The following is a 25397-nucleotide window of genomic DNA, read 5'->3' as shown; positions in this document are numbered from 1 at the left end:
TGGAGCTCAACATAGCCCTGTTGTTTGCCATATCCTGTCAAGCCATTAAGCCCATGTTAAATGATGATGATGGTAGTGGTTGTGTGTGTATGTCAACATAGAATAGCAGATGATTATATATGTATGTAGGTTATATTTAAGACATATCTATGTGTGAGTTTATTTTTATTTATAATTTTTTTTTTCAATTCCTCATTAATGTTTTATGTGGAACAGTAACATTTATAATACATTAAAGTTACCAGACTTTCTTTGTCTCATCTTCTAATTGAAACTACAGTAATGGTGTTTTGCTTTTATTAGTGGGTATTCAAGATAATGAGAATGCTGGTTTTTCCAGTAACATAAACCAACACTACAAATATTTAGCAGTATAACCTGACGTTGTCTGGGTGTGACTTATTACGCCATCTACGATAAGTCTTGCTAGGTGCAAATCAACTAAAAAAGAAATCGTTGCAACGAAAAAACCTTTATGATGTAAATATGTTCATAATTCAAAAGACGATGAAATTAATAGGGAAAGTCTGAAGGCTGTTTTGCGCAACAGTATTAAGCGTACGTAAATTTCATTTGTCTAATTGGCTATACAAATGCTTGTGCAAAACAACTTCTTGCGCTGCCCTGATTATACATAGCAGGGTAATCCCTTTTAGCAGGAGCTAGGACGGCAATTTCTGATGAAGCAATTGCTGGCGATCTGTTGCTACACAGTTCTGCCAGAATTCTATCAGATTGGGCAGTAGATGTTGATGCACCATTTTGCATTATGTTCAAAGTAGCTTCTGGAATGTGGTGAATTGCTGCAGTCTGATGCTGTCTTTTTAAACCGGTTGCTTTCTTTCCCCAGCAAGCTCTCTTCTTTGGAGGCATAATCTATGTATATATTGAACAGAACAACAAAAGTTATGATAGATGGCAGCGTCGGTAGTTTTCACATTTCTGTAATTTTTCAGATTAATACCTGCACAATTACCCAACCCTAATCCTAAAACCCAAAACCTAATCCTAACTCTAACTCTAACACTAACCCTAAACCCTAACCCCCTGACCCTAAAATTGTAACACTAATCCTAACCGTAACCGTAACCCTAAATCTTAACCGTAACCCTAAAACCATAACCCTGACCCTAAAATCCCAACCCTCACACCCTAGTGAAAATCGTGGTATATTTACAAAAACATTGACGGCATAACTACAGATTGTACCCCCCCCCCGACTTTGGAAGGTCATAACTTTCAGAAAAATGAATATTTTTTTAATGAAATTTTCTATGCATATATTATTTATTATGTAGATTCCGAATATACAAAAATTTTCGGTGAAAGTGTTTTTGGAGGAGGTGGGGGACAATTTTCGAAAATTCCACTTAAATTCCTCTTAGCTTCCAGGAAAATGAATATTTTTTTGTGAAATTTTCTACAAATATACCTTGATGTATGTACATTTCGAGCATGTAGGAATTTTGAAGGAAACAACTGCAGGTTATTTTTGAGAAGTGTTCCCCACTTGGTGGTGTTTCGGATCAAGTTGTCCATATTTGTTTCATTTTTCTCTATTATGTGCGTATGTGCATCCATAGATTTCTAATGAAGTAATAGGCAGTGAACAGAAGCCGTCATAAGAAAACTTACGTTAAAAATAACATGCACACGATTTTTTTTTCTCAATAGAAGTAAATTCCAAAGTAAACGTTTCTAGTAGAGAAGTAGAAGAGAACAGAAGCAAAAATAGGAATATACACGCATCGTTAAATATAGAAACTATAAAAGGCAGACTCGGCGCAGGCACTCTGTCCCTTCCCCAAGAATTTTAAAATGTTAGCTTTCTGAAACTGTTTTTCAATCTTGCAAAAACACGAAGATTAAGAATAAACAGAGAAAAAGTACACAAATATATTTTACATACCTGTCGTATACGTTGGTTTTGTTTTTTTTCACTTTAAAGGTGGATTAATCCCAACAAAATAACACAAGTTTAGTCACTGTTTCAGTACGTGTTTGTTTTTTTCATTGATCTTATGTGAAATCTTGTATTAGTTAAGAATGTTTGTTTAAAAAAAAAAATGTTCTGAGTGGTTGGCGTTAGGAAGGGCATCCAGCTGTAGAAACTCTGCCAAATTAGATTGGAGCCTGGTGTAGCCATCCGGTTGCACCAGTCCTCAGTCAAATCGTCCAACCCATGCTAGCATGGAAAGCGGACGTTAAACGATGATGATGATGATGATGATGATGATATGTATTTAAAATGTGTATTGCTCAGCAATTTGAGCAAAGAGGTGCTCAAATTGTCTAGTGGAGTACCTCTTCCGCCACATGAATTCTATTAAATATGTGGGAAACAACTCGGATGAGGTACCATAAAGTTGCCGATATTTGCACTTAGCATGCGCCCACATTCCTTCTACATGATTTGTGTGTACACCTGTGGCTTCATCAACAAATGAATCTGAGTGGTTTACCGTTAAATGCAGGAACCCTTGCTGCTGCAAATTACGATAACGTGCCCATTCATCTGTGAAAATGATGCTCCCTGGACGGACATGTTGCCGGATAATGAATTCCAAGGAATCCATGGACCGGCTATTATCCAGGCATAGAGATAAGAAGCAATTGGCAGGATTGTCCAATTCAACTCCACCCAACAGCCAAGTGCCGTTGTTGTGCGCACCCTGCCGATACTTTCGGTGCATTAATTTAGACTCATCGATGGCGACCACGACATCAGGGCTGCTAATCATTAACGGATTATCAATTAGGTGTTGTGCCAGAATATCTCGGCAGAAATTGGCCCAATCCACCACAGTGGACCAACTCGCAATTTTTAGCTCATGCATAATTTTCTGCAAGAGTTCATCAATGGACCACCAATACAGAAAGAGCAGTATTGTTCTTAAAGATAAATTACTATTTTGGAAAAACGAACCCTTTCTAATGGAAAAGCATTTTCGACACTGTCGAGCAGTGCACTTCCAACTATACCCATCTTGAAGTCGCGGAAATTTCACAAACAAACAATTCTGGCCACAGTCACAGACATGAGCTTCTGCTAAAAGTCCATATGTTTTCAGCCATTCAATTAGATGGTCCTGGTCACGGCTGATTTCAAACAAATCCAATAAGCGAAACGGAGGACATTGCATGATATTCATCTTGAAACCTTCCAAAGTGGCAACAGAATAAATTTTAGTGTTATAATTTCCAAAGTGGTAACAAAATAAATTTTAGCGCGACCTCGGGTAGAGAATAAAATGAAAGTGAAAATTGTGATGTTTCAGGGTTTCCATTCGGACAGTGTAAAGTAGAAATGTACGGATGCACATACACACATAATAGAGAAAAATGAAACAAATATAGACGACTTGCTCCGAAACACCACCGAGTGGGGAACACTTCTCAAAAATTGCCCCCCCCCCTCCCAAAACACTATCACTGAAAATTTTTGTATATTCGGAATCTACATAATAAGTAATATTTGCATAGAAAATTTCATTAAAAGATATTCATTTTTCAGAAAGTTATGACCTTCCAAAGTCGGGGGGTACAACTCTGTAGTTATGCCATATTGACAAACATGAGTTATATTTTTGTGAATGATTGTGTTTACTTGCATGTGTATGCGCTTGAGAGAGCGAGAGAGGAAGAGGGGGAAAAAGGAATAGAGAACGCGTAATATATGTGTATAAGAAAGCCGTTACAGGTAGAAGGGAAGAAATATAAAAGTTGCTAGAAACAACAGCCAAATCTCCCTTAAATCACACAAAGTAAACGGAATTTAAAAAATCTAATTACTGCACTGGAAAGTTCAGATCGAGAAAATTCCATTGATGTAAAACTTTTTACGAAAAAGTGGAAAGTGTGGATTTCTATAAACTTCTAAAAAGGCTTCACACAGACACCCAACTTCACGTTTATTATATATAAAATTAAACAATGCCACTACTGGCACTTCATTCAGAAGATGAGACTGTGAAGATCTAGAAATGTCAATGGATTTAGGAATGCTATAGTTCCTGGCTGAGCATAAAGATCTAATGAGAAAATGTAAGACATCATAAAAAAACATATTTGGATACACACACATACACACACACAGACACACACACACACACACACACACACACACACACACACTCTCTCTTTCTCTCTCTCTCTCTCTCTCTCTCTCTCTCTCTCTCTCTCTCATATGCATATGCTCATATCTATGTTCTTGTTGCTTAGCTCAACTTAGTCATGATTCCAGCCAAGACTTTCGATATTTTAATATATAGTATGACATTGTCCAGTGTAATCTTTTTTTTCTGGAGACAGTAGGTATGATTTAAAGGAATTTGGCTGTGATTTCTAACAGCTCAAATGGCCATAGAAAGCTCCATGATGGCCAATAACAATAGAGGCAGATAGTTGCACCTATTGATATGTGGTTATGGCTTCCTCAGAGCAGAGTTTGTCTAACTGGGTTCTGAGGAAACTTGGGTTTCTTTGTAAATTTTGTGGGATTCTGCAAGATAAGGAATTAAAATTTGATTAAATTTAATTTTATGAACAAATTTTATTCAATATTTTCAAACTAAATTTTTTTATATGATTAAAATTTATCTCAATTTTTGTTATATTTCAAAGTCTTATAAAAGTTTATATGACAGAGATTATTTGTAAAATGTAGGTTTGGGTTCCATGATTAAAATTGATTGACATGAAAACAATATGATGAGATACATTGACACATATGTGTATAGTGTTATAAACTAGTATAAAGAAAAGGTGAGATGTCTAAGGGTGAAATGTTTAGATGTGAGAGAAATCCCTACAAATGTGTTGAGAGTTGGTTATGGAATTTTGGTTGTTTTGCCAAGTTTTGTAAGGAGGGAAAATGCAGTTAGAGGTTATGATTATATGACTAAATAGTAGAAAAAGCAGTAGAAAGAACCCAGCTTGGAAACATCAGGGCTGGGTTGTTGTGAGCTAAACTGGTAACTCCATCAGACTTGCTCCTTAGGAGGGTTGAGGGAACCCAGCAGTGCTAAAAATAACTGCTATGAAAGTGATGGTACAAACTATTATTACTCCTTGTGGATTGAGAGAAGGTATCAAAGCAGACCTCAACAGACTGCATTTCTGTTGTTGGAATAGCTGCTCATCATCACAGTAGAATTGTACTGCAGGTACAGGAGCTTCATGTTAATAGTGACAATGGAAGAGGTCAGCTGAATACTGTTAGCACATTAACAACTGATCTACAATAACATCAGAGGAAACAGTAAGTCTGTATAGATAAATGACAGAAAGCAGTAGGGTGGGGCACTTATGTAGTGGAAGTATAGGGGATAGTAGCTCCTGATGACAATAGATTTGTAGTAATGGTTATGAGTAATAGATTACTCATAACCCAGTGAATTATTCTCCTAAAGACACCCAGCTTCTTCTTATCATCCTACTCCTTCTGTTGGTTGATGATGATGGAGCCTGCTCCAAGGAGTATTTTTTAAATCCTTTCTCAAACCACTGGAGTATTTAGAGATGATAGTTATCTCAACTTTTTTTTAAGCTGTTGTACAAGTGAGAGAGACAACTCAATATCAATAACCATCTCCCTCTCCACCATCACAGGTGAATCGAATCCATCAAAGGTACGAGAGGCAGTGTAGGAGTTGGAAAGAATACCTTAGACCAACATAGCTATATCAAATACCATATAACATAATTTTTTGATTTATAAAAATTACCTCCACCTGTCATAGGGAAGATAATCTCAAGATTATCAAAAATTCTCCAAAGTCTTAATTATGACATATCCTCTAGAGGTGGAAATAATTTAAATAAATCTAGAATCCATGTTGGATGTGCCTGTATTTGTCAATGAATTTAGAACTCTTATCCCGGTCATTCAATACCATATCTTACACTAACCATTTCACTTTTATAAATGATGAAAAATAAAGATGAATTATGAAAGTCTACAGTTTGCAAAAGTTGTATGTTCCTGCAAGTGTGACTTTTCCTAGATCCCAGTCTGCCAGTCATTGCTTATCTATAGTAAAGATTATCTGGCTTGTTGGTCACAGAATTTTGGTGGTGCTTTGTGGAAGATTTCCTCCTGAAATGACTAGTTTGACAGTCCCTTTTCAGACAGAGCATACAATCAGTTAGCTCTCTTTAGATGACTTTATAACCAAGATAGAAAGAATGAATGAAGGTGATGTAGATGCATTGATGATGCCTCATTTTGGAAGACAGTATCTGTAATAAGAACTAATAGAGAGCAGAGGGGATTGTTTTAGTCTTGCTGCAGACAAAATCTCCAGTGTTGGGAGAACCAAATGTACCCAGTCCAGTGGTTGTTGGTAGGATGGACATCCACCTGTGAAACATTGATGTGTATTGAGGATAAAAGGGGTTATGACAGTATATGAAAGCCATCCAACCCATAGAAGTATGTACATAGAAAGGATGTTGATGGTGGTGATGATGATAGCAGTGGTGATGATAGTTACAGTTCAAATCCATTTCAATCTTCAGCTGTGTCCATTTACTCAAAATTAATCTTTTACATAAACAAAAATTATGAAACACCAAGGGATTATTGGATTAAAGGCCGAATCTTAAGACAATATATGGCTACATGTTTGTTTGATTGTTTTTTTTTTGTTGGAGTAAATGTTGGCTGCTTTATGTTGTAATGAGGTTGTAAAATCAATTAATAGTGTTAGATGTCTTTTGTAAGTGGAGCTTATTTGTAAGGATCAATAAATAAAATAACTAATAACTCACTAGAAAGGATTATTGAGGATTAGTAGCATTAATAATAATAATAGGGGTAGTAGTAATAGTCATTATCATCATCATCATCATCATTATTATTATAAGCAGTATTAATAATTTCTCATTGTATGTCCTAGAAGGTGTATCAATTTGTAAAAAAAATATATCATGTCTTTTGAGATATATACGTATATTTTTAAATCATCTCCCCCTCTCTCTTTCTGTTATACACACATACAAAAACAAGTATTGCAAGTCATAGTGTAAATATTGTGTTGTGTGGCACCTTGGGCAAGTGTCTTCTACTATAGCTTTGGGCTGACCAAAGCCTTGTGAGTGGATTTAGTAGATGGAAACTGATTGTGTGTACATATATGTATGTATGTATGTGTGTGTCTTTGTCTCCTACCACTGCTTGATAACTGGTCTTATTGTGTTTACGGCAAAAGAGACCGATAGAATAAGTATCAGGCTTAAAAAATAAAAAACAAGTACTGGGGTCGATTCATTTGACTAAAATTCTTCAAGGTGGTGCTCCAGCATGTCCACAATCTAATGACTGAAACAAGTAAAAGAAGAAGCGGAAGAGTTGATTTGTTCATTGGAAAAACACAGAAAGTTTATTACATTTACTTCATTTGTTTGATAATATATTTTCAATTATTACGAAATGTCAAAACCATTTGTGACATTATTTACATTTGACAGATATTTGTCCTCATCAGGTGTCTTGGGGAAATTTCAAACCCGGCTATATTAGCTGAAACATTGTGTTAACAACAAACATGATGTAAACAAATATCTGTCAAATGTAAATAATGTACATAATTCCTCATCCCTTAAATATAGAACTGCATTTATGACATGTTCACTGGCACAATTCTACTGCATCTGTTGACAGTACAGCCCAGTTTTTATAAGCCTCTGTTGTGATGGTGGTGGTGGCATTTCTTTCTTTCTTTCTGTCTGTCTCTCTCTCTCTCTCTCTCTCTCTCTCTCTCTCAGTTCCAGTTACAAGTGTGCCAATGTAATCTATATTCTTGTATGTGTTGGTTAGTTTGGGTCTGTGATCTACAGTGTTGTTGCTGTTTGAACTTCCCTCATACAAATCATTAGTTACTTTCAGATTTCATAATCATAACAACAAGCTTATTTTCAGTGCTCAGGTGCACTTTGGCTCATCAGAAAAGGGTAAATGAGGAGACAGAGAAAGCAGTAATAAGTAAAGAAAGATGGCAATGATGTCCCATACATGTATAGTATTAGTGGTTTGGCAAAAGAGACCAATAGAATAAGTATCAGTCTTTGAAGAAATCAATACCTTCGACTAACAATTCTTCAAGGCAGTGCCCCAGCATGGCTGCAGTCTAATGACTGAAATAAGTAAAAGATGTACAGATTGAGAGCAAAAACAGAGAATTAAAGACTTTCAGAAGTATTTTTCACACTCAGATTTGTCAAAGCATGAAATAAATTATTAAATTACTTGTATTTGTTGTCAGCTGTTAAACCATTGCATCCTTCAGAAAGTCCAAGTTTCCTAAAATTTGAGGACACCACTCTTGACGTACCTATGCACCCTACCTTTTTTATGACTCTTAAAGTTTACTTTTATGCCTTGTGTTTTGATTCATAGTGAAAATTATGCAGAAATTAGAGAGGTTAATGAAAAAAAATATTTTATTTGTTGCTGTTGTTGTTTAACTTTGTCAGTTCTGGTCTATGATGATAAGTAAACCAGCTGTGACCTTTCTATCATCTTAAATATATTTAGTTCTTCATTCTCTACTGTTTTCTTTATTTCAATCTCTTAGCATTTAAACCAGCCATATCAGGCCTAGATTTTTTATTGGTCTTATGTTCAAACCAGTCAGATCTGATCTTTCACAATTACCCTGTAATGTCATTCTAAAAATAAACTATCACATCAAAATCTTGGAGCTCTTAGATAACACATGATTAACTCAAAACAACGTGAATAAATAAGCATTACATTTGATGGAGCAATCTGAATGTTAAAAACAATAGGGTGATTCGATGCAGATTTAACTGCTACATCTAGAAGGTTGAGCCACCATATAGGACTGTCCATGTTTATATATATATATATATATCATCATCATCATCATCGTTTAACGTCCGCTTTCCATGCTAGCATGGGTTGGACGATTTGACTGAGGACTGGTGAAACCGGATGGCAACACCAGGCTCCAATCTAATTTGGCAGAGTTTCTACAGCTGGATGCCCTTCCTAACGCCAACCACTCAGAGAGTATTATGTGGGTGTTTGGAGCCACTTGAAAGTTTTTATATAAAGTTAGAGTGGACAGTTTGTATTACATTTGATAACTATAAAACAGGTCCCTTTTTTATGTCATTGGTGTAAAGTGGTTCAGATAGGTTTTTATGGTAAAGGTTTAATCACGGCATTAAATTAGAATCATTTGAATAAATTTCTGTTACTTTGTGAACTGTGTCTCTGCCTAGTATCTACTGACACACCCCACCACACCATCCATAGTACCCTTTGTTCAGAAGTTTTTAAACTGATGAATAGCAGCCCTGGCCACATACTTAATCTATTAGTAAAACATTTTTTGCTTGTCTTCCTCATTTATTAACAATCCAACAAAATAGAATTTACATCCATAAAAATCTTTCTTCATAATGATGTTGCTGGATAAGTAGAAAATGTTTTAAAACCATATTAACTTTAAAATAGCATTTTGTATCGCTTACTTAATGTGGATATACCATAGAAAGTCAGAAAACTGCAGTATTCATTTCAAGAAAGCATCACTTACAGACATATAGAGCACTATATTTCCATACAAGATGATTTCTTAAGATGAATACTGCAGTTTTCTGGCTTTCTGCTGTATATCCACATTAAGTAAACTATACAGAATGCTATTTTGAACTGATGCTGTTTCCATTGCTAATAACGAATACATCTGAATTTTATTAAACATTGCAATTTGTTTTCCCCCTTTTCAGTCTTTACTGACACCATTGAGAAATAACGACTTTGTTTATTTGTAATACTAATTACAACCCCTCAAAATTAGTGTTATGAATGCTAATAAATCAAAAATATTATTGAGGAACGGGTTTATATTAAGATTATTTTTCTGATTTCTCTACCTTGAATTCAAGTTTTCTCTGAAGACAAGTTTTTAACTTGGATTATTAACCGTTTAGTTACCATTTTTCTATTCAAATACACTGGCCTTTGTTTCAATTAATGTTGAAAGTAATGAAGTATTTCTTAAATTAACTGTGTCTTTATAATGCTGGTGTTAAGAAAAGTGAAATTTTGATGGGAAGTTGCTATCATAGAACCTGGGATGGTTTCAGGTGGGTTGGTATCAAAAGGTTTAAATTTCTGTGCACATGTTAATGTTTTAAATTATTATTGTATTGGCACATTTCTCTGTCTGTCTCTGTCACTCTCTCTCTGATACTAATTTATTCTTCTTTCAGTGTATTCTATCTTTGCCTTCATTGAGTATCTGATGGTATTTTCAAACATCACATTCCATGGCTACACTTGGCTTCTCGACTATAATGGTTATAACCTATGCCTCATAGCAGACGATAGCCTGGTGGAGAACAAGGAAAAGAAAACTTGATTCTTTTACATGCACATGTGCAAACATGCACACATGCATGCACATAATATATGTACCACTTCAGATATAAGGAATTTTAGTTCAGTGTTAATTAGCTATTTTCATTAATTATTTTCCTTCTGTATTATATTTTCTCTCATATAATGTGTGTATATGTATATACATATATATATATGTGTGTGTGTGTGTGTGTGTGTGTGTGTGTGTGTGTATACATGCATATATGTGTGAAGAAGTAAAAGCTGTGATTCTACACCTCTCTACTCCAAGTTTTACATCTCCAGTTTCTATAGCAACTGACTTGTGACCAAAAGTAGAGATACAAATCTCAAAGAAACAATTATGTAAAATCTCACTTTTTTATTTATTTATTGTTGTTCTTAACTCTGTTATGTATTGATTAATCTTGCTCCCCATGTATGTATGTATACACACACACACACACACACACACACACACACACACACGTCAGGAAGAATAGCAGGCAGCTTCAACTACTATGAAATATGTATCGCATTTGTTTTGGCAAATATTTTTTTATTACCATTTAATTTTATTCAAAAATGTCAATGGAAAATTGCACTTATCATTACATTTTAAAATAAACATCTTGTTATTAATTCAACATTATTGCATGCATACATACATATATGTATATATAATATATATATATATATATATATATATATATATATATATATATATATATATATATATAACTCAAATTTACAGTAAGTATATTTACTGCCAACAAATTGTGCTTTTCTCTCCACAAAGAAGATTATTTACTTGTCAATAGTTGTTTTGACTATTATTATAAGCCTGTAACATTTTTACTAAAACTGCTATAATAAAGCCTTTATTTGTTTTGCAAAAGATCTGAACTGAGGTCACATATTGAAACTATTAATAACTATTAATAACTATTAAGTTACTAAAGAAAGGGGACATATGCTATGTGGAAGTTATATTGAGTAAATGGATATCTCTTTTAGAATACCATTAATTCTGTTTATTAGTAGTATAGAAATGTTGCTGGGTTTAAGAAAGTATTGTCTTGTTAAAAAACAAACAAACCCAAAGTAAAATCCTAATTTACATATGAATTAGAATATTTCCGTATTAAAAATGTCAACATATTTTATAATACAAGTGTCACAGTCGAAGCTGTTGACGTTACCAGCAACACAAGTAGTTGCCTGGGATGTGATGTGCTTAAAGAAGCGTTGTGGTTGGGGTGCTGTGTCATATTTCATATGTTCCAAGAAATACACAAAGAAAAATATGAAAATAAAAAAATGAAATAAAACATTCTTACATTTGATAAATTATTAGAAATTTGTTTATTTCTAGTTGTGAGGGTGCTGAAATTCAGCTTATTCAGGTGCCATCATCCTAGACCTGATCCTGGTCACAGTATGTTTATAGCTTAGCAAAAAAAGAAACTGTTTTTACTGTAACAGACCTGGCAAGACATGTATACAGGAACTGATAGGTATTATTGACAGGGATGTGGGACCGGTGAATCCATATCCACTCTTAGGTCAGTTTTAGATTATACAACTGCAGCAGCAGCAGCTGCTACTACTAAAACCATAAAAACAATAACCAATAATAATGGTAATAATGATCCCCCCATATTTGTTTTTTTTACTCTCTGGATTGTTATACACTTGTGTAGTCCCTCCCTATATATGTGTATATTTGGACACACACACATGTGTGTGCAGAGACAATCATGGCTGTATTGTGAAGAAGTTTGCTTTGAAATTGCATGGTTCCAGGTTCAATTTTACTGCATGACACCTTCAGCAGGTGCCTTCTACTTTAGCCTTGGGTTGATCAGTACTTTGGTTGATGGAAATTTTGCAGAAGCCCATCATGTGTATGTTTATGTGTATGGCTGTAAGTATACATATACATATAGGCCCCTTGTTAATGACAACAGGCTGTGAGTTCAGTCCTTTTACTTTTAGAACAAACCCTGCCCAATTGTGACAAACTGGCCCAGTGGTTATTGTACAGGACTACTTACTTCAAAAGTCCTCTGTTCAAATCTACTGCTTGCATTTCATTTGTATCATTGGATAAAACTTATAATTTTGTAACCCTTGGTTTACCTAGCAGATAGAAATATATGCAAGACATTCTGGGAATCTTATTTTTGAGAGAATGCCGTCTTAGTAGGGGTGGTATTTATCTCTCCCCCACTCACTTCACACCCTGCAATTAGCACTGTTCACTGTTCTTGGTGAGCTTTTTTAGGCTGGCTTTGAAGATATTTATTTATTTTTATATAAATTCCTTCCCCACCGATTGTCCTCATTCCTTATCTCCACCATATTATTCACTAATGATTCTGTGAAGGGTCAAAGCTTTATCTAAATCTGTGTGATATTTACTGTAACCATATTGAAACAAACAGGAATTTAATTCCAGTTTTCTTCTAAAATCTATAATAAACAGTATAAATCTATTATTATTATTAATAATAAGTATTTTGCTAAGATGAATAGCATTTTTACTGACAGTTTGTGCTTTTGTGTGATACTAGATATTTTCGCAAGAATATGAATTCTAATTTTCAGTAAGAAGTGGGTAGAGTTGGGTGGAAAGTGCTTATATTTTTATCTTTTTTTTCTTCTTTTTTTTCTCCATAGATCATAATTTGATATTTTTAACATTTGAATTATAAGAATCGCAAAAGTCTATCAGATTGCTTTTTTCGCCCTCTTTCTTTTGCTTCCATTAAATCTGAACTTTTGAGTATATTCCAAAAAATTGGTATGCAGTTCAATTTATTATTATTTTTTGTGTGTGTATGTGTGTGTGGATGTGTGTGTGTGTGAAATTACTATATTTGTGTGATGGCATGATGTTTTACTTCATATCATTGCTAAACAGTTGAAAAATTAATAAAAACCAAAGAAATAACAGAGAAAAAATTTCAACTGACCATATCTGTTGGGTGCCATCTGATTGGCATCCTGAATCAGGTATCCTGCCATTTCTTAATATGTTGTTGTCTTGGCATTTTACAGATTAAAAACTGCCTGTACCTAACTGAAAATAGGTTCTATTGAGAGGCACAGTTAACTGGGTTATTGTTTTAGAATACAATGATTATATCAAATTCTATAAGGCTGGATAAAGGCAACTGAAATGTTCTCTTCTGTGGTCTTCTCCCTTGAAATCACCATTGCACAAAGACTATACTCTCAAGGATGTACTAACATATCAGTACAGAAGAAGAATGGTAGGGTGGATAAAGTTATTGCACTGCTAACTCAGAAGTTTGGAGTTCAATACAGGACACATATTTCATTGTATTTTGGCAGTTGGGGACTGGGTTATCTAGGAATGTTGACTGTGACAGACATACATTGTATCCAAGGAGAGATTTGTCTCTTTATTCAGTATTAGTCCTTACAAGCCTCTTCATTTTGGGTGGGATATTTTTAGCATTTTACTACATTCCAGAAGGCTACTGGACATTACTTTAACAAAAAGGAGAAAAATAATCTCTGAGAAACATTTTTAGATATAATCTAAATTTAATAATTCTTTAATTAATAAAACATGACTAACAAAGTCAAATAAGTATGGATCTCTTCATTAAATTTATTTCCATTTTATATTTTTTTGTCAGAAATTCTGTGTATTGTAAGACAGTATTATTAATTTTCAAAAGAATAATATTTTTTTCTATTATTTATAATGTATCTCTGTAATCATGTTTGTGATTAACTAATTAATGCAATCAATGCTGATTACTGTAAAGTTCCATGTTGAGTTAACTTTTTCTAACAGTGTATCTGTATATATAATGAGCAATGTTTACAAATGTTTTTTTTTAATTATAAATAATATTATATAATGATCTTAGATTGATTGCTATATCAACTCCTACTTTCATATCTGTCACTTTGACTAAAGTGTCTTTTTTTTTTTATAAATCTTTATTCACAATTTATCACCATTTAATCTGCCAGTTTGTATACACTCTCTCACATGTAAATAGCATTTTTTCTTTTTATTCCCAGTCAGTTTGACAAAATCAGATAACCATGTAAATGATTTTTAAAAAATTGTTTATTTATTACTATTTTATTACATCATTTATAAAAAAATACTTTATTTTAAAATTTTGTACACATTTTATATTTTGTGTGGCATATATGTGAAACATGTTTTGAAGAAAAAAATCTCTCAATGTTTTATTCTCCTTTATGTCCTACACTACCATTGCATGTGAAACACGGTTATGATGAGAATATGACTAAGGTACATCTAGAATATATCTATTAAACATAATTACCAGTGAGATTGTAATTATGGTATATGCATGGTATGTCTGTGAAATATAGTTACAGTGAGAGCTTGACATGTGAGTACATGTTCATAGACATACAATTAAGTTCCATGTATGTCTGTAAAACATAGTGAGACTATGATTGTTTTTTTTTTCGTAGTTTTTTTTTGTCTTAGTGAAGGATCTGAGGCACAGCACCCTTAACATTTCTTTTACAAAATCTCCAAGATGGTTGGAGACAGGGAGAAAGAAATAACTTCTATGGGCTGCTGTAGTAGAAAGCAGAGCATCAAGGTATGGAGTTTTTCTCAAACATTCAGAGCTGGTCTGATTGTTTCCAGCAGAGTGGAAATCTCCATGGTGGTGTTAAACTGATTAAGTCTACTCCACCATGTATTCTATATCTGTGAGATTGTGTGGTATGTGACTGTAGAGATGAGATGATTAAATGGATAATTAAGGGAGATCGAGTCTTGTAGGAGATAAGAATAAGTCTCCTTTTGGGTAGGACATCAAACTATCTCACTATGAATTATCTAATGTAGCCTTATGAATAATTGTTGATGGTAAGAAGCAGGTGGAACAAGACTGCTAGCAACAGTTGAAGGCAATATAAACCTGATAGAAAAGTTCTTTGTTCCATATTTATTGAAGTTATGATTATATTTATTGTACTGTTGTAACATTTGGAAAAAAAAAGGGGGAATGGTGAATATACAGCTATTATTTTGAAGTGTCTGGTTTTATAGTCAAGATCAGCAGTTAACTTGAGGTAACATACTTAGGAGTTATCCACTGTGACTCACAATATCACTAGAATATAAGGTGTAAGGAGAAACTTAGAATAATCCGTACTACAGGTAGTTATGTAACAGCAATATAACTACTGTTATATAATAGTATATACTATATAATAATATAATAGTGATATAAGTGTTATAATAATAACAGAACTGTAACTAATATAACTGTATCATGAGAAAACTAAAATTCTCTTTACTGTTCCTTGTTTAAAATTTCATTTCATTAATTTTATTTGGTTGTATTTTTAAGAGTTAAATTTTAGTGATTGTAGAAGTGGGTTTTAAATAACTATTTTGGTTGTTATTGCTGTAAATGATATTAGTTTTTCTACATTATTGGAATAGTTTTATAGTTACTGAAATGAATAAAACTGTGTATGTATTATTTTGCTTGGTCTATTTGCTTGGTCTAAACATTTCTGTTTTTCAATTAATTTTCTTCCTACACTGGCATGAGTTGGATGACTGCAAATTTAAACCTCTTCCTAATGTAACTAATATTGAAGTTTATATCAATTCAGTGCTGAATATTAGCTTGAATAACACTTGCAGATCAAATTTGAGTGGCACTAACACAGCAGATCGAAATATATGACCTGATACTTCAGGTCAACATATATTAACTTGAATATGCTGTTTTGATTTTTAAGTAGCCTTCAATTCACTTAACTGCAGCTTTTCCCTCTACAACTCCTAAGCTTCAAAAGATTATATTTTATTTAATGACAATATGATAATATATAAAAGAATTATTCTTCCCCATACTTGTTCATATCATCTTATATGTATCTAAATAGTATAGTGTATACATTCATACATAAATATGCATCCATACACACTCATACATACACACATACCATAATATCATCTGTTAAGCAACTGAAGATGGGATATATTTGTTGTTATTTGTGTGTGTGTGTGTTGTTGTTGATTGTGAACCTTTTGTTCTTAAGGTTTTAGAGTTGTCCTTTATTGAAATTATAGTTCTTGTAGGGTAAACAGGTTCTTGGTTTATGGTGCTTTTGTTTATATTAGTTCATATATTGACATACATTGATATTGCATGATTGTCTTTCAAAGGGATTTTAATTTTGGTAAGGGTTTTACCTGTTGAAGGGTTTCTAGTTTATGGAAGTTTTGTTGTTGAGTGTGTAACTAGTCAGGTATTTCATTTATTTACTATTGGTCAGGCTATTAACATAACAATTTATGTGTTTAGTGTATCATAGTATATAAGAAGGTAGTATAATCCTGCTCCTCTGGCAAGAGGTGTGTGAGTACACACACACACATAGACACACACACACACACACACACAGTATCTGTTTATTTTGTAAGAATTTTGCTCCAAAACACTATTGTTCTATTGCCTATAAACACTATTCTGATTCTGGTGTTAGTTATATTCCCATAAGTTTTCCTCGCATTTTCCTCTGGCTATCTTGATGGGATTACTTGTGAATATGTTTATAGGCTTTCATATAACTCCCCCCCACACACACACACTCTGTATATGTATTATATATATAGTGCACTGTTCAGTTATTGGTAAAAATCAACAAAAAAGTACTTAATCTGGTGGGAGATGAATATAATTTGATAGACATGGGATTTAAATGTGAGCTACTATACATTTCATGCTTGGATAGTACAATAATCAGATGGGCTTGATACTATCCTGTAATCATTCAAGTTGGTATGCTATACAAGCTCACCCAATTACTGCACTATCCAAACATGAAACCTATAGAAGCTCACATTCAAATCCTGTGTATATTAACTGATTATATATATATATATATATGTATATATGTGTGTGTGTGTGTGTGTGAAGTGTATATGTGTTCTATTTTAATATACAAACAGTGTTGTTGCCTTTATGTAAATTGTTTGCTCTTTGGAAAGGGATGAAGATTACTTCAGTATGCCATATAAATGCATTAATATCAAGCAGCAAGTGCAGTCGTAATAATATTAGTATTATTAGATCTAGTAATAGATGTAGACAGTTTATTTATAGCATAGTAATATCAAACTTTGCAAACAATATTTGAAGTCCTTCTAATAATAAAGTTCTTGATATACTGACATGTAGGACTGGTTTAATGAGCAGTTCTTTTATGAGTTTCTGACAATGAATTCTGGCCTTGTTGATTGATGCATTTTCTACCATAATTTCTCTTTTACTATAGATAATTAGAAGATAAAAAACAAAAGATGCACTTTAAACTAATTAGTTAATGGTATTTTTAAAAATCCACATATCTGTCTGTGTGTTGCTGTGTATTTAATAAGTCAAATCAGTCCAAAATATTGAAGGAAATAATTGTGATTTTTTTGTTGTTGTTATACAATCAGGTCTATAGATCTCATTGATTCTTCTGTTAATTCTATCAATATTACTTTCTGCATTGCATTTCTGAGGGACCAAATCATAGAGGACAGTGTGTGTGTGTGTGTGTGTGTGTGTGTGTGTGTGTGTGTGTGTGCTTGTAGTGTGTGTGTGTGTGTGTGTGTGTGTGTATGCTTGTGGTGTGTGTGTGCATGCAAGATAAGATGATACATTATCTAAGCCAAGGTTTCATTCAGTTGGGATTTTGGTCAATTGACTATACACAGTGAGAAGAAATTTCTTCTCAGTCTGCTGCTAATATTTATAACACCCAGTCAAATGGCCATTTAGAAGAAACCTTTAGATTGATTTATGTAATCCTGTCACCCATATCATAAGACTCTACATCAGACTCTACATATTTCTAACATAAGGATGTGCTGACCACTTATTTATGAATTGTACTTGTTTTGCAAGGGACTTGACTAAAGTCTATGTGCTGAAACTAAAGCAATTACAGTGTAGAAGGCACATATTAGCCGTTGAGAAACACACACATTATTGACTTCAGTTAATCATTAATTAATTTGCTATCAAAATTGACACAAAGTGATATATGATTTAAGTGATGTTAAACTTTTGAATGTTTTCAATGACTAAAACGTGTCTTCTATGCTGTAATTGCTATATATATATATATATATATATATATATAATACACACATGCACACACACACATAAATTCAAATAGGTATATTTCAGTATGTTATCATTAATTAAATATTAGCCAAAAGTTTTTCTTGATTTAAAATAAAAATTGTCTTTTATCTCATATCACCCACCAAAACAAAAATAAGTACATAATAGTATTATTATTATCATACCTAATTTTTGTAGATTTTAGTGAGAAATGTTTTATTTTTCTCAGTTACCCCCACAAAGAATGAATTCCAAAGACCTGTTTGAGATTGTTGTTGTTTTGTATTGTTTTTAAGAATTTAATTGCCTATATTCTTATGTTATACCAAATTTTATTGAAAAGGCATTTAAATAAATAAAAAATTAATTCCAATTTTTTTCAGACAGTTTTATCTTTGAGTTGGTTCTTGTTTTCCTTTTTTTGTACTCAGGAATGTTTTTTTGTATTCTATTTCACAGCTTGTTTACAAAGTTATGTTTTTCTGTTGTTTTAAATTAAGAAAATGCACAAATAACAAGAAAAATGTTTGTTGATGGTAAGAAACAATGAATTTAGAGACAAGTTTATTAATTTCTGCCAATAAAATGGAAAAGCAATGGTGCTAGTTACTGTACTTGGTTATTTCAAAATTATTTCGGAGATGAGCTAGAGCGAAAACATTTCGTTGTTTTAGTATCAGAATCAGGGAAACTGCTAGAAGACACAGAAATAGCTTTCTGCCTGAAAATGTTGTGAGTTTGTTAATTATTACTGATCATTAGCAATAATTAATATTTTTTAGATTAACCTTCATCTTTCATGCTTTTGTGTTTTATGGCAACCAAAATCCCTCAAACCACATCCAGTCATCTTAAAACAGGAAGGCTACACTGAACAATGTGCTCTTAGATTTATAAACAGATTAGAAACAAGTCATGGCTGGAATATCTTTCATTGTAGGTCTGTTCAGTCAGGGCTGGTCCAAGACAAAACATGGTTAACAACAACAGCTGTTATATGAATGGAAGAGGAAACTCCTATATGGTCACTCAACCAGTTTAGAAAAACCAACCACATTTCCATTAAACCTTTAGCATTCAAATTACTCTGTTAAACGTAATGCTTATCCATTCACATTGTTTTGAACTTACCATGAATTATCTTGTGGTCTTCAAGATTTTGATGATGTGATTGATTATTTTTAGAACGACATTGTAGGATAGGTGTGAGAGGTTAGATATGACCAATTTGAGCATAAAATAGGTAGAATATTTGGGGTCAATATAGTTGGTTTAAATGTTAAAGGGTTATATCACACTCTTCTGCCTTATAAAAGGAAGAACACATTGTAAAGAATAATCCTGAGTATACTGTGTCTTAATAAAAATTGGAACACTTTTAATCATAAATATACTGGATCAGGTTTGTCCTGGAGTTAATCAACTAGGTATTTTTTTTATGTTTCAATAAAGTTGGGTCTGTAGTAGTGGCTGTATGAGATGAGTATAATCTATTTGGTGTGTGGAAAGAGCAACTGTACATGAGTGGAGCGACCTGGGAATTAAGAGAGAGATGGTTGTGCTTGTGTAAATGGATATGTTGAGTAATAGTGTAAAGTAATTGTGGCAGAGGGAGCTGAAAGAACATGATTGGGCTGACTTCACCGAAAAAATGATGCAGAATTAAGAAGGGTTTTGAAAATATATCCAACCTATGTCAGTAGGGAAAAACAAACTATTAAAACAACAATAGTGACAATGATGTTTAGCCTGAGGTTCAGTTTGATTGAGTAGGCATCTGATCAAAGGTATTCTGTGACCAAGTCATCTTTTTTTTCAGACATAGTATATCAAGGAATTCATTATCCAATGTGTCTTCCTTTTTTAAAACAAATAAAGTGATTCAATGTAAATTTTGCTGCTATTTCTCACTGGTTGAGTGACTATGTAGAGGCTTCTTCAGCTTGAAAAACAACAATGATAATGATGTTGATGGAAGTATGGGTTCTTTATGAATTTCCTTGTTGCATCAATGAAATAAATTTGAATATGTTTAATTATTTATCATCACCATTTTAATGCTCACCTTTCCATGCTTGCATGGGTTGAAAAGTTTATTAAGGCAGATTTTCTAGAGAGGGATTCTCTTCCTGTTGCCAACCTTCATATATTTCCAAGCAAGGTAATATTTCCCCATGGCCAGATATGTTCCTGCAGTATATTGAAAATAAATGGCATTGCTTGTGTGACAGTGACATTCATTTACTACTATATAACTATATGACAGGCTTCTTTTAGTTTCTGCCTACCAACTCTGCTCACAAGGCTTTGGTCAGTCTGAGACTATAGTAGAAAACAGTTGCCATACAGGTGCCACACAGTAGGACTGAACTTAGAACCATGTGGTTGGGAAGCAAATTTCTTATCACAGCCATACCTGCATGCACACATGTATTTATGTATACAGATACACTTACCATACTTGAAACTGAAACAAGCTAGTTTTGCTGTTTTTCATTTTATGAACAAAGTCTTTCACACCCATGCAATGAGCACCTCAACAATTATGTAACAATATACAACAATGTATATGACACATCTCTCTCCAATATAATTTAAGTCTTCAAGAATTTTGTTAAACTTTATCTAGAACACTTTCTTCTACAGACCAGGAGTTAATTATATAAAGCTGTAGAGAATGAATATTAGGAACTACTGTGAAAAGTTACTTGCACTGAACTAAAAGTATTATTCTGGGAAAGAATATTTCTCTTCCACCACAGCAATTGGAATTTATTACTAACTGAAAGATGTTTTCATTGTGGTTTGTAGCAGGAATTATTAGAAAGTGTTATGCTTATGAGAAAATTTTCCAGTTTCTATGGCATTAAGAGTTTGATCTTGACCCCTTTCTACAAAAACATTGTGACACCAATCTACTAAAATAATCATATTCAACCGATTTTTATCCATAGAATATTGAATGAACTGCTAAAAATGTTATAGTGACACACCAACTTTTTATAAGTTTTGCTTTATAAAACAATATTAAAATTGCTTTAAAATAGAGATGGGTGGATACATTGCATTTTAATGCAAAGAAATTCACTTGCACTAAAATAGTGCATTGGAAAGGTATCTGAATATTTTGACATTTTCCAACTCACTTCTAAAAACTTTGGCCCATTGGTGACACACTTGTAACATGCAAGTGTGCAATGGCACAGTGGCTAGAAACATTTGTACTAAAGGTTCTTCTCAAAATGCAAGTTATAAACAGTCAAAAATTCTTCCCTTACTGATAAATACAGTGAACTGTGCCTCTTTATGAGCCTTACTGTTTTATTTTCTTCTAATGACATAGTCACAAGAGGAAGAATGACAAAGATATTTTACTACATTCCTTAAAATTCTTCACCATTTTCAAAGTTAATTGAAAATGATAATATTTCTTGAGAAAAATAGTCATTAAAGGATTAACCGTTTAGCATTTAAACCAACCATATCTGACCCAAATATTGTAGTACCTGTTTTACATTCAAACCATCCAGATCTGGCATCTCACACCTACCCTATAATGTTATTCTAAAAATAAACAATCACATCATTGAAATATCAAAGCTACAAATAGTGCATGATTAATTCAAAACAATTTGAATAATGTAATAATGCTTATGCATTACATTTGAAAGAGTATTCTGACTGCTAAAGAGTTAAGCTTACCATTTATAAGCTGAGTGCTCTAAACTGTTCAATATTGTCTTTGACAGTGTTATAGCACTTTGTCAGTGATAACATACTAAATGTTGGTTTGTACATTGGTAGTCAGTCTAGTGTCCTTGATAAATAATAACTCTCATAATTTGAAAACTAGTGATACCAAACTTAACAATGAAGTACTGACAGATAATATTTTTATATTGTTAGTCTTAACTTTCATTTTTTTTTTTTTTGTATATGATTTATTGTGCTTTAATGTTTCTCGCCATCTACCAATATATTAGTAGATATGATCAGACAGGGCTTGAACTCGTGAACCTTTATTTTATATTCCTGCACTTAATGCATCACCATGCTTAACATCATCACTTACCCATGGGTAGCTTTAATGGAGTACAGTTTGTTACATGTATTCAGGTGAAGTGTCTAGCCCGAGGATAACTTATTTCCTTCCCCTAACCAATCTTAGAAACCCTGAAAACAACCAGAAGAAGTAAGATAGAACCTGTAACCAAATTTTCAAGACATGTCTAAAAGCAAGCAAAACTGGCTCAACCAGGAATTGAAGTTGTATTGCAGAATTCACTTACCAGGAGTCTAAATTAGTGCAGCACCAATCTTAAGACAATCTTACAGATATGTCAGCACTGAACTAAAGATACTTTAAACAATGGCTATCAATCATTAAGAAAATTCTAGAGAGGAAGCAGAAGAGGAAGGTATTGATGTTTGGGTAGCTGTTTTCTCAAACCATAAAGATCCCAGAGATTGATGTTTATTTCTGCTTCATGTATCATCAATCAGATCAAGCATAGATTCCTACCCCGTATATATATATATATATATATATATATATATATATATATATATATATATATGATGTGCTACTGATCAATCAAAAGAACTTTTTCTCATGGAAGGGATTGGAACTTAGTGATGTAAATCAATGAAACTGAACAGTTTTACAGTGCTGTCACTCCTTGCAGACAGTTATGAACTCAGTTGTGACTAGATACAAAACATTAAGCCTCTGATTATTTGAGATCCAGTCAATTTGGTCATTGATGTTTTCTCACAGAAACTGTTACACTTTGCTAAATTGATAACAAGTGTCATGTTTTTGTATTTTTCTTTTTGTGAGTTTGTGCATGTGATGTTTTGATGTGCATTTATATTATATATGTGTGTTGGTTGTATATTATGTGTGTTAGTTTCTGTATATTATATGTATGTGTCTGTGTGTTGGTTTGTGTATATGTTCGTTTCTGTATATCATATGTGTGTTGGTTTCCATCACAATGATTCAATGTGTTTACCTTTTATCATAGGTAATGCTTTGAATAAAGTACATATTACCTAACTGGAGTTTAACCCTTTTGTTATTAACCCACATGAGATTCCTCTGCTTCTGTAACACAAACACTCTCATCTAAATGCATTTCTATTAAAATCTTTCATCATGATTTTATATGAAAACCATCCATGTTCCAAACACTTGTTTAATAATGAAAAATTTGATTATTTAACTAAATTCATTTAAATTAATTATTTTCAAAGTTAATTGAAACATGTCGGCAGTGTATGTCAGTGGTAATGATAATGATTAACTTGTAAAGCTTTCAGAGAGACGTTATAAACTTCAATGACTTTGAGTAAGAAATAAATCTGTTTATGGTGCAAGTCTATTTCATGTTATACTGCCAGATGATCTGATACTTGTTGCTGAGTTAAGGGTCCTCTAAATATAGATTGATATACTTGCAGTGGAATTAAACTCAAGTTTTGTGAGCTGGCAGTCCTGTACCATATTCACTCAACCACTTTACATCTACGTGATTTTAAAACATGCTACAAATATTTGTTTCAACTACATTTAAATTACCTACTCCATTTGACTAGACATGAGGCTATATTTTGTTGGTGGGTGGATTTGCTGAGTGTCTCTACTCATCACCTATATTAATTGCATCAATCTAAAGACATCAGAGCTCAATGCTGTCCTCCAGTTCATCAGCTCCTCCAACTGTGCCAGCAGGTTTAAATGATGTTGAGGATGTTGACGGTAATGATGATTAATGACCCTGAAAAACAGTGAGTGAGACTTGAACTCAGAACAGTGAGTACTGAGCTTGATAACTAGATACCTATGTTTGTTTGATTGTGATAAGTCTGTTCACCAAAGTCCCAACTGGTGAACTTAGGGAAACCGTACATGTGTGGTAGTTTACTATAGTGTTCAGTCAGTTGTTTGTACATCAACCCACCATGAAGAAATAATCAAGCTAAGTAACAATCTATTTAGTAACAACTATCCACTCCAATTAAGAAGAGAGGATGAAACCAATAAACTGTCCACAGTCTGTTTACCCTATGTGAAAGGCCTCTCCGAAAAGATACAAAAGATATGCGGCCCATATGACATCAGGACAGTATTCAAGAGTAATACAACACTTTGCAAATATATCCTTCGAGTAAAACCACCAATTGAAGAGAATATGACTAAAGACTGCGTGTACTCCATCCCATGCAGCTGTGGTAGGTTATACAAAGGCGAAACATGACACCCCCTAAAAATAAGGGTAGACGAACATTGCAAAGCTGTGACATGAGGAGATATTGATAAATCGGGTATAGCTGATCATGTATGGAAAAATGGAGACCACCTCCCCCTGTGGGATGAAGTTAAAATAATAGACAGAACACCACTGGAAAATACGAAAACTGATAGAAGCAGCATATATGCTAGGACACAATCTCCTAAGCAGACCGAGTGCAGATATGAGTAGCATATGGGAACCGGTATTAAGGAAGGATAGGAAAATATTAGATATATAAGCCCTAAGATTCACTCCATAATTGCCCCATTGGCATATAGTGTAGTGGTTAAGAGTGCAGGCTACTAAACCCAAGATTCCAAATTCGATTCCAGGTAGTGACCTGAATAATAATAATAATAATTTTAATAATAACATTGAAAAATATCTTAGGAATGAGAACGCAGGTTTGAAATTTCCCCAAGACACCTGATGAAGGTTGGAGGGTATATCAGCTGAAACATTGTTTTAACAACAAACAGGATGAGGAAAAATATCCATCAAATGTAAATAATGTATCAAACTGCCCAATGAAACTGAAGTATTGAAATTAGACAATCAATG

At 33.3% G+C, this 25397-nt stretch overlaps 1 protein-coding gene across 2 annotated transcripts in view; it reads left to right on the top strand.

Annotated features, from left to right (window-relative positions):
* Window positions 1-25397, top strand: part of LOC106877874 (acyltransferase PGAP2) — a 58473-nt gene that overhangs the window by 29652 nt on the left and 3424 nt on the right. The window contains exon 5 of one of the 2 annotated variants that reach the window (XM_089361627.1): window positions 10246-11055. The exons of the other annotated variant lie outside the window; for it this stretch is intronic. Within the exon in view, the coding sequence (XP_089217753.1) occupies window positions 10246-10394 (149 nt within the window). The 3' untranslated portion in view covers window positions 10395-11055. Of the gene's footprint in view, window positions 1-10245; window positions 11056-25397 lie in introns of those variants that run through there. 2 annotated transcript variants of the gene reach the window in all.

The sequence above is a fragment of the Octopus bimaculoides genome, chromosome 13 (assembly GCF_046866305.1).
Source record: "Octopus bimaculoides isolate indiv1 chromosome 13, ASM4686630v1, whole genome shotgun sequence".
NCBI lineage: Eukaryota > Metazoa > Mollusca > Cephalopoda > Octopoda > Octopodidae > Octopus > Octopus bimaculoides.
This window is presented reverse-complemented; position numbering and strand designations above follow the sequence as displayed.